Source organism: Cryptotermes secundus, unplaced genomic scaffold (genome assembly GCF_002891405.2).
Source record: "Cryptotermes secundus unplaced genomic scaffold, Csec_1.0 scaffold507, whole genome shotgun sequence".
NCBI classification, from domain to species: Eukaryota; Metazoa; Arthropoda; class Insecta; order Blattodea; family Kalotermitidae; genus Cryptotermes; species Cryptotermes secundus.
The window spans coordinates 919,423-930,943 of record NW_019740660.1 but is presented as its reverse complement, the minus strand read 5'-3'; the positions used below and the strand labels follow the sequence as shown (position 1 = coordinate 930,943).

At 38.2% G+C, this 11,521-nt stretch overlaps 1 protein-coding gene across 2 annotated transcripts in view; it reads right to left on the bottom strand.

Moving 5' to 3' along the window:
• LOC111872477 (endoplasmic reticulum resident protein 44) overlaps positions 1–9,381 on the bottom strand; it is a 20,881-nt gene extending 11,500 nt beyond the window's left edge. Inside the window, exons 1-4 of one of the 2 annotated variants that reach the window (XM_023866436.2) lie at positions 9,213–9,381; positions 8,626–8,701; positions 6,452–6,607; positions 2,796–2,980 (exon numbers count right to left, since the gene is read on the bottom strand). In XM_023866436.2, the coding sequence (XP_023722204.1) occupies positions 2,796–2,980; positions 6,452–6,607; positions 8,626–8,701; positions 9,213–9,269 (474 nt within the window). In that variant the 5' untranslated portion in view covers positions 9,270–9,381. Of the gene's footprint in view, positions 1–2,795; positions 2,981–6,451; positions 6,608–8,625; positions 8,702–8,903; positions 9,082–9,212 lie in introns of those variants that run through there. The other variant, XM_033754716.1, reaches the window with a different exon arrangement.
• Between the last annotated feature and the right edge of the window lie 2,140 nt (positions 9,382–11,521).

The following is an 11,521-nucleotide window of genomic DNA, read 5'->3' as shown; positions in this document are numbered from 1 at the left end:
CACCATTTTGTTCACGTCCGTCAAAGTGTGTGGTACCCACCATGCATTCACCTTGCGATAGTGCAGGTGGTATTTCATGATGTCTTCTACACTACCAACACTGATGGACAGCATTGCTCCAAGTTCCTTGATAGTGATGCGCCTATTACCACGAATAAGTGCATCTGCACGATCAATGTTTGGCTTGGTGACAGATGTTTGCGGCCGACGATCATGTGTTTCATTCTCCATGCGCTCTCTGCCCTCTCTGAAGCACTTACACCACTCAAACACATGGGTCCCTGAGAGACACTCTTCCCCATACTGTTGTTGGAGTCTGTGGTGAATTTCAGCGGACGGGACGTTTTCTCAAATGAGGAATTTGATCACAATGCGTTGTTCCATGCTCCGCGGTACCTTCTGTTCACTCATCACTCTAGCAACTTCCAGACAGGACTGAACAGGTTCTAACCCTAACAGGAGGGAGGGTGGAGGTTGTGGCTTCACTCTCTCAAGGTCGCACAGCTGCTGCGCAGTGCGGCTTGTTTACAAAAAAATCAGTCCCAGTCATATTTGAACCACCTAGCACCATGCAGTTTGGAGACAGCCAGATGTTTCGAAGGAACATCTTGCCTCCATAATATCAGATGCTGTTCAAACTATGCGGCATTACAATTCAACAGACCAGATGCTTCTAGTCTTTGTAATTTTTCTTTATGAATTTCAGTAGCAGGCTACAGTTCTGGACCAATTTAACTGTCTGACAAAGATCTTTTCAAACAAATTTTGTTTTGATACAATCAAATCATATATTGCGTGATCAAATATTCACAATGCCTCTTGCTAGTTCTAGTTCATTCTGCTATCATAACTACACAACTATATTTTAATATATGGTAAACCCTTGCTAATTCAGACTAACTGGAGAGGGAAGGGGTCATCTGGAGTAAGCAATAATCCAGAGTAATGAAGCAAAAGACAGTCCTAAAAGACAACAAAACTTAGAAACAAAAACATGAAGATAGATAAGTAAATAAGAAGAATCACTGCAGCATTTCTTCCTGTCAGAAGCTGAAATCCAGGGTCTCCTCCATTCAGTTCAAGCCAGTCTCGGATATTTTCTTGTGTGCTTTTAGTCTCTCCAGCTGCCCTCAACAAAGTCTGAAAGTTCTCTTGCTCCTAAATCCCACATATCTTTTAAAGTATGTACTCAATTGTGTAACAGATGATGGAAGGTGTACTAGTGAAATTAAATCCAGGATTGCCATGGCAAAAGCTGCAGTTAGCAAGAAGAATCTTTTTACAAGCAAATTGGACTTAAATTTGAGGAAGAAACTAGTGAAATGCTATATTTGGAGCATAGCTCTGTATGGGGCTGAAACATGGACACTTAGGGCAGTAGATCAGAAACATCTGGAAAGTTTTGAAATGTGGTGTTGGAGAAGGATGGAGAAGATCAGTTGGACCGATTATGTGAGAAATGAAGAAGTGTTAATTAGAGTCAGTGAGCAGAGGAATATCCTACATGAAATAAGAAAACGGAAGGCTAATTGGATTGGTCATGTTTTACGCAGAAACTGCCTTCTAAAAGAAGTTATCGAAGGAAAGATAGATGGGCAGATAGAAGTGACAAGAAGACGAGGAAGAAGACGTAAGAAGATGCTGGATGACCTTGGGGACAGAAGAGGATACTGTCATTTGAAGGAGAAAGCTCTAGATTGCATTAAGTGGAGGAATTGTTTTGGAAGAGACTGTGGACCTGTCGTCTTGACAGATTACTGATGATGATGATGACTCAATCGTGAACAGAATTCTCCATTTTTTGTATTCTGATCCAGATTATCTGACATGCAGATTAACTGTAGCCGGATAAGCTGGGGTTTGTTGTAGTTCTCTAAATATGAATAATGAATGATGAAATCCATTTATTAACATAGCACACAAGAGGAACAAATCCTGTCACCTCACTTCACGGCTCTACTGAGCACTCTTCTCTTTATAAAATACAAGAAGTTCCCATTCACTGTGTGAGATATACTTAATTTCCCTATCAGTATCACATTATTCAGCAGCTATGACTTTAAGAAGGAATAACACTGAGATAGCAAATTTTGGAAAGAATATGAAGTATGTATACTACAAGCCGGAAGGTTGAGAGTTCGATTTCCGATGAGGATATTGCATTTTTAAATTGACCTAACACTTCCAGCCACACTATGGCCCTTGGGTTGACAGCCTCTAACAGAAATGAGCACTAGGAATCTTCCTGGTGTTAAAGGGTAGGCAGCTAGTGCATAAGGCTGACAACCTCGTTGCCATTTGCGTGCGAGACTGTCTAGAAAATGTGGGATCCTCAACATCTCACAACCCTATGGGCCTGCACAGGGACAGCTTTATCTTTTTATCCATATAATTAGATGTTTCTTCTCCATTTGGGATATGGATGTAGATGGGAGGATAATATTAAAATAGGATAGGGACCAGTGATGGGTTCTTGTGAATATGAAAGCGAGCTTCTGTTTCCATAAAAACAATTTCATGATTTACACATGGAAACAGATTGCAAAACAAACCTATCAAATGCATTTGCTATATTTTGGGCCATATCAAAAAATACAGCGAATCAAAGTTTAGCAGTACATCAAGGCATGTTTTGAATATTTACATTGAACATTTTAATGCTAGGACAAGGTGCAAGGGATAAGGTGTGAAGGGGATAACTACAAGTTGAAAGAGATCAGAGGTTTCTTGTTGAATTTCCTACAGGCATTACACAAATTCAATAATAATTTAATGTAGTGAAACTGAACACTTACATCAAGTTCTTTTAATTCTTTGAGATCTGTAAATTCTTTTATTGGATCTGCGAGTTGTTTCTGGATGAAGGAAAGAAACGCTTCTGCTGATCTCTGGCCTCGATATTCTCGCTTCAAGGACTGGCCATTTCGAATTACTTTCAGGGTAGGATATTTTGTTATGTGAAACCTTGTAGCAATTGAACCTGTACACACATATACCAAAATGAAATAGCAAACAAACACAAAGCATACAATCAAAAAGTGATAAGATATAACTCAAGGACAATCCAAACTGCCTACATAATTGTGACAGAGAACAAATCACATTTATAAATACTTCAACACAACTTTGTTATTTCATACAATTTGCTATATCATATGAAGATACCTTTGATTGTTGTCTCTTATCAGTATGTATGTTCTAAGATACATACTTGGTAGCCAGTATGTTTCACAATAGGAAATACCGTACTTCCCAGAGTCAAAGATACCACAGATTGTCAGATGCACCCTTGACTTAGTAACAGCCTTTCTTGGGGTGGGGGGATATGTTTATTGCACTAGGAACTGCCAATACTCAAATTAAAAAAAGTTTCTTTGTTTAACAAACACAGTGAACAGATGCATTTGTTTAATTTAAGCTTTCAGTTTTTTGTTGATCTGCATTTGTTATTACAAAGAAGTTTTTGTTTGAATATCCATCAGTGAACTGAGACAATAACCAAACGTTCAACAATGCCAAGATACCCAACCCCCAACTCCCTTTCCCGAGCACTGCTGGCTGTAGGCAAGGTTTTAAGACTCAGCACTGAGCATAGGTGTAACAGTGAATGCCGAATGATCTCTCTTCATCAAAAAGTTTTAGTTAATATCAAAACTACTTGGCATTTTCAACAATGGCAATACACAGAAATACTCCCACTATCTCTGTGTTTACTGGCTCATGATTCCTTGTGCTTTAGTCATACAAAATAATTTTTTAGTATCAATTCTTAGATAACTTCAAATGTAAGATGCACTCAGATTTCTAAAATTTTACAATATGAAAAAAAAAATGATTCTTACAAATGAACCTGACTATTATTGTGGGCATCACCTAGTGTTTCCTCAGACATAACATTTATGGAACTGGATTTGTCTGTGTCATCAGCAGTATGGAAGGAAAGGTTTCTATTCAGCTGGATCTGTTAGAAGAAGCAAGTCTTGATTACAGGATTGAATTATGCTTAGTTTTAAGGTTAAACAGAATGCTCAATAATAAACCACAAATGCATGTAAAGGATCTAGTTTAATCCTCCATTTTCATACCAAAACATTAAGTCTGAATGACTGGAAACATTGAAAGATTTGTGATGATGATGATGACTCAATTCTAGTTTATGTATGTGCAAATAATAATAGTAACAACTATAGCATATTACAAAAACGATTGTTGAGAAATGTTCCTGGCTCTGAATTCGTTAACGTCCCTGCAAACAACATTAGCAGCTGATGCACATCTAGCAGAGGGACAATTTTTAGATGAGGAGCAAACATTGAACAATGCAGTCTCTGATATACCGAACAGGAACTCAGAACCAACAATTTCCAAAACAGAAGGGCACAATTTCAAACCAAAGTAAACTTGAGTAAGAAAGACAACATTGAAGCGATGTCTCCTAATATATAAAGGGTGCAATCTTAACTCCATTAATAATATCAAGAATGAAGATTGTGGAACAAACATATTATATTAGATCTGGGGATCTCACAGTGGAATTATAAATAGCATACTGTCCTCACAGGTGTAATGCCATGTAATCTGGTAGAAGTTCTCTCACATTTCAGAACAATGTATTGCATGTCATCTCTGCTTGCTACCTGCTTCACATTGGTTTCTTGCTTCATTTATTCTTCGACCCTGAAGATGGAGGCGACATGTTCCTCTAATACATGGGTTGACTTTCAACAGATTACATAGTGTTATATATCGGAAGACGGAACTTTTTATAACCACCACTGAGAATCTTGAATCCTAGAAATTCCTTGCAATTTTGACAAAATTTCTAGCAATGCAGTTTCAATATTCATCCCATGCCTAGCCACAATTCAAACCAGGTACCCTCCCCAAATACAAGCCATAAGTGTTAAAACCTGAGGTGACTGGTTCAGTTAGCATGAACCTTAAATATGAGCCATATACTATCATCATCTACAATCCACATGACCTTTTACCATAATTGAATTAAATACTAAATAAGATAATTTAACACTTTGTGGACTGCGCACCGTTTAAAAGGCTTTTTCGCTTTTAAACATGGCAGACCGTTCGCCTTCTAACTGGTTTTTAGAACACGATAAGTTGCAACACACTATACATCTCTCTGGCACCACCCAAATGAATGACTACTGCGTAATATTACTCCAGAATGTTTGCCTAGTAGGTAGTAAGTTGACCTCGCTGTTTTGGTTCCCCCTCCAAAGGAAAATAACCTTTGACCCTTCAAGCTGTTATGTACCAGGCAGGATATTAGTGCAATATGAATCAAGGACAGAAGCGGTTGAAGACGAAGTGATATCTCGGAGAAAAAGAAATATCTTACTCGTTCTCCGATGAGCTATTTGACGTGCCTTGTGAGAGGAGTAGTGAAACTGAGACAGTGGCAGTGACAGGGGTCAACAAACAAGCGTAGCCACAGACAATAAAAGTGAAAGTAGCTCTGATGAAAGTGCAGGTAGAAGTGCAGGTAGTAAAATTGCGGGTACAGCCACATGGGGAAAAGTAGACAAAATGCCTACTTTGGGACAGTTTACTGGAAATCCAGGGGTGAAACAAATTCCATCAGACAACGCAAGTGTCTGAAGTAGCAGAACTGTTTTTTGGAGATAGAGACACTCATGTTGTGAATATGATTTCCACAATTCACAATTCGAGCATGGTTCATGTTCAAAGGAGACATGGACAAGTAAAGAAGCCTATTTGTATTTCTGAGTATAATATGTTCATGAACGGAGTTGATAGAGCTGATCAATACTTGGCCTATTATTATCTTCCTAGATAAACAATAAAGTGGACAAAGAAAGTTGCCTTGTGACTTATAAATTGTGCCATTTTCAATTCATTTTTGGTTTACAAAAATCTAAACCCCAATTTGAAATTGAAATACAAAGCATTTCTGATGAATGTGGCAAAGGCCTGGGCTACAGACCAGATGGTGGCGTCAGACAAAGACTTAGTGGGACTGGGACCATCAACTCCCACCCCTCTCAGACCTCATGTGGACCCCCTGGGCGACTCTGGGGTGATATGCGGAAATATAACCTCGTGAAAACTGTGAAGAGTGAACATTCCAAGGGGAAGCATCCTTCTAGGCAATGTCGTGTTTGCACAGTTCACAGAAAAAGGAGCATTACTGCCTACATTTGCATGTTCTGTGTAATGTCACTTCACAAAGGGGAATGTTTCCAGGAATATCACACTCTCAAGCACTTCTGGGAGCATTGGTAAGTGTTCTCCAAAAATTTTAGTTCACAAAATTAATGATGAGATTTTATATTAATATTTAAAGTGAAAAGTGCACAAGTTAGGGTAGTAGGTTTAAAAATGCCGGTCCCCAGGGTGATTTAAATATTTAAATTGCCGGTCCGCAAAGTGTTAATATCTGTTATTTGATGTTGAACATGGAGGGTCATACCTTCTTTGTCGCAGTCGACTTTTCCCATGATGACCTGGCCAGGCTCTGGAAATTCGGCTGCAACTTTGTCGGCAGCTTCATCAAATATTGGTGCCAGCATATTACTGAATCGGCACCAGTCCGCATAAAAATTAATAAGTACCAATTCATTTGAAGCTGAAATAAAACAGCAATTATGACAAAAGAAATTTATTTAGCATTCAGTTGACTATAAAAATGGTAAAGCTATTCCTGTTACAGGCTGTGGAGGCCCATTGGGTTGTGAGACATCGAGACTCAATCGGCTCACAGATGATGGTGAGATAGTCAGCCTTACATGCCAGTCACCCTTTAATCCCAGGAAGATTCCTGGTACTCATTTTTGTTAGAGGCTGAGTCTACCTCAGGGCCACAGTATGGCTGGAAGGATTAGGTCAATTGAAAAATCCAGTGACCTCATTAGGAACTGACCTTCCAGCTTGTAGCATAGTGTCTCAATAAACTACGCTATCTTGTGCCTCAAAGTTGACTAGAATTGATATATTTTATATAGTTATGTCTCAAAGTTATAAAGTAATGAGGTAGGATATAAATTTTGTGGAATCAGAAATCCTTGCTACCTTAATGCTCTAACAAAGTAAATGAAGAATCAGATCATTATTTTTGTAGGTTATTTATTGTCACAGCCGATACAGTGTCAAATGGTAGGATGAAAAATGAATTGGAATCAATTCAGAAGAAATGGTCACAGCCTAATCAAGGCACTATTCCTGCAGTTGTTTTGAGGAACTGAGTAAAACTATGAAAAATTTTGAAAAAATGCTATTTTCTTGGATGTGGTGGCATTCTTCACAGTCACTGCCATGAAAACCTCAAATGTTAGAATCAAACAAAATATATTACCAATCTATGTACAAAACTTCCCATATAAGAAGAATTCAATTATAAATGGAATATTATGGAATACAGGGATTCCAAGCACTTAAAAAAATAACCTATAAATTATACTTTAAACTGATGCTAACATACAATGTTGGAATATCGGCTTTTACAAATAGGTAATGCAGCAAAGTTCAGTCAGTAGCTATTACAATTTTGAGATGTACTGCAGGAAAAACAAAGAGACAGAATTTGAAAGAAGCTGCAATTAAAAATTTGTCAACATATTCAGAAGAGAACTGATTACAAAGAATGATGAAATTTGGTTTACAGTGTTTCAACAACATTCTGGACAAAATGGTGTTTAATCACATGAAAAGTTTTAGTTCTTCCTTTTAACTCGTTTATAATTTACATGAAGATGCTATCATTAGCTTAGCCTATTATGTCAAATATTATGATGACTGATGAAAAATGAATTTGAAAGAATGTGGAAGGCAGTGCCCTTCCAGGCTAATCTGAGGTACAATCCTGGAATTTGTATGGATGGACTGAAGAAAACCATGGCTTGGGGGAGGGGCAGTATTAATCACACTTTCAGTTGTTACACAATACAATGTCAAACAAATGGATGAAAGATGAATTGAGGAGAATCCATAAAAAATAGCCTGAGGTATTAGCCCAGCATTTGATATGGGTGACCAAGAAAAACCATGAAAAAACCTCAGTAAGCACAGTTGGTGTCCCAACTGAGATTCAAACTGAGAACCTTCTGAATACATGCCTAGAGTGACACAGTTCACTCTGAGAAAGGACATGAAAAACCTCAGCCTAATCAGTAAGTGCCTTGGCTGTGATCTGAAACAGGCATCTGCATACAAACCAACTTGGTGACTTTCCAGTTTTGGAAACTTCTGAACAAATATCCAAGTATCTTGGAGGGACGTCAGATATAACTTAGTAGCACTGATAAGTCTGGAATTGACAGGACTGCCTGTTGTAGTCATAAGTAAATACACTTGGGAACAAACATTATTCTGTATCCAAAGCTAAGTTTCATACCGAACATACAAAGCGCAAAAACTCTATGTATAGAAATTCTTTCACAGAACCATTCAAGTAATTACTCTCCTAAAATCATACGAGCATTGACATGACCCCTCATACCTTCATGCTTCATTTTGACATAAAACTCTATTCTAGCCTGGAATTGCTGTTTTCAAGATTTGTTATTAATGAGTATCCTTGTCTGCTTACTACATCCTAACAAGTTACAGGGAACACAGCTTACTTCTTAAAGTACAAAACTGTCTTACCTAATATTGTGTCCAAGTTACTTTGTGTAAGTTGCACTGCTCCACTATCCGTTGGGTTGTAAAAGAAATAACACACCTATTGAGTGAAAGATACAATTTAAATTAGTCTAAATAATAATTACAAGCTATATTACTCGTAAAACAGTGATCTACATCTCTGATTTCAAATTGTTCAAAAAACAGAGAATTGCAACTGAATAGCCAGTGAACATGATTACAACAGCTACCTGTAACCATCATATCTGTACGAACTTCAACCTTCTAACATAAACACTTACCAACATAACCTATACTTGTCAGAAATATACTGGTGAATTATGGCAACCGTTATTTCAGGTAACATTATTTCCACATACAGAAAGATTCTGTCACATTTATGTCACAGTCCAATTAAAAATATCACAAAGTATTACGTTCGTTTAACATGGTAACACAGATAAATCCATCACAAGTCAAAAAGGTTCATTTAATTAAACTTCGCTTTACGTCGTGGCAACTTCTGTGAAAGTAAAAATTATAATCGTTACATACTTTAACCCAAAACTCAGTATTCAAATATAATTAATTTATAATCTGAAACAACTTACTAATAAATGGGAAAGAAGTGTAGATTTAATACTTCTCAAACTGTACAACACATTCATTTTCTTCAATAAATAAATCTTAGTAACCGGTTACTACACTCCATAAGACATTAGTCACGGATACTGGCAAACCATCGACAGGATCGACAGGATCGACACTTCCTACCCTTCCTACAGCGTTTCGCTGGCAATGGGTATCGATATAACCAGTACTACAGTCGAAATTCCGCCACTGAGTGGTGTATCAAAAAGGAATGTAATATTTCAGAGATATTATTGCATGAAAATAATAAATTGGAAATCTGCTGACCACAGAACCGTACGGAATTAAATACATATTCTACACAAGGTAATTAAATGCATTACTGCAAAATGCTGCACTGAAAATAGTACTGATTCTTCACAGGCCTCGCGGATATCAGCAACGAAGGTAGTGTGGGTATTGTTATGCGTTGTCGTGCATCAATGCAAGGCATCTACCATCTCTACGAACTGTACTACATGCAAGTGATGGTAAGTTTGCCCATCTACCAGCCTTCTTTATGGGGAAACAACCGCCCCCCCCCCTACCCAGCAAACGCAGCAAACTACACACTGGATCACACTGGATATAGTTGTAGTACTTAGGGGTGACCGAGGTGACAGTCCCCCGAAGCGGAGTAGGAGAACTATTGGTAGTGGCGGGGAGAGCGGGGAGAGCTCCAGCATGCCGACAAGTGTGGCGGGGAATGCAGTACAGGCGTTCTCAAAAGGAAATAACTTCTTACCTCATTGTGTTGCATAGTGATGGTGGTTTAGTCTCGTTGATTTTCACGCATCCGATGTTAAGTTTTTAAGTGCGAAATGACAGACTATTATGCACTATACACTATTATACACTTTTCACTGTTATATACATGAAGAGTTTATTTACATATTAGACGGGTCTATCCTAATGGGGCAACACCGGCAATGTCCGCATAGATATCATCTCCACATGCCTGTCCTTCCTCGTCACCACCAGATGAATCGGAGCTATCATCAGAACTCTCATCACTATCACCGCCAACATGGAAGACGAACTCCCGTCCTGCGTCCAAAAGGCCTTCCCGTGCCATTAACTGTTGCTCAATGTTCCTTACATGGTGGCACCTACGTTGCCATTCTTCTGCAGTTACGGAAGCTAATTTTTGCTCTGCCAGTTTAATGACATCATCCATCTTAAATGTGGTATTATTTCGAGCAACCCAATTTTTTACGGTGGCCCGTATTAACTGAACTGTGTTGAGTTCTCGGTGATACGGAGTTAGTCGTAAAATATTGTGATTGTGTTCTGCAAAGATTCCACCTATTTTATAGGAAAGGTATTTCAGTTTGAGTGGTAGGATCATATTATATATGTCTGGATTCCGCAATGATGAAAGATCAGTGTTATTGAAGGTAATAGGTGGATGGTGATATTTTGGCCAGGATATCATAAAATCTCTCCTTGAATTTGAGTCAGGGGCTCTGTTTAATTGTACATTATGGTAGGGAGCGTGATCAATGACAAGGCCAGAATTTGGGCGGTTAGGAATAAGTCGCTCCTTTAACCATTTTTCGTAATTGGTGTAGTTCATGTCGCTGTGGTGGTCTCCAGTTTCTGGTGGGATTTGAGGCGGACATAGGCATTATGGATGAAACCTTGCTCTCCCCTTGCATGGATAATAATGAGCCGCTGGCCTTTGGACACGGGGGAAAATAATCCCTGGATGGATCCATCACTCCATGCATATGGGGTGGTGTGCGATGAATGAATATAGGTTTCATCCATCTAGATCAGGGGTCTCCAAACTTTTCGAAACGCGGGCCACATTAGGTAATTCAGCACTTTCAACGGGCCGGATAAAATGAGAAATTAATAACTCTAGATATGAGTTTTATTGAAAGCACAGAATTTCATAAACTAAATACAAAGTACGTGAGAATAAATTATCGTATATTAATGACAACAGACAGTAGCAGCAAATGGTCATATTTTCATCACAAATTATAATAAAACAATGCGAATGATGGAACTCTTTTTGCATTCTTAAAATCTGATTAAATTGAGGTTCAAATTTTGAAACGCTAATCACAAGTAGCGACTTTAAATGTTCATCGGATAAATATGCCTTGTATTTCGACTTGATGTCCTTCATCTGGGAAAAAAGTTTGTTCTCACAGATATGTCGTCCCAAAAATGGAGATAAATTTACAAGCAAATTTCTTTAAATTTGGAAATTGCTCAGAGTTCAGAAATTTATAAAATTCGATCAAATTTCCTTCCTTGTATTTTTCTTTAATATGATAAT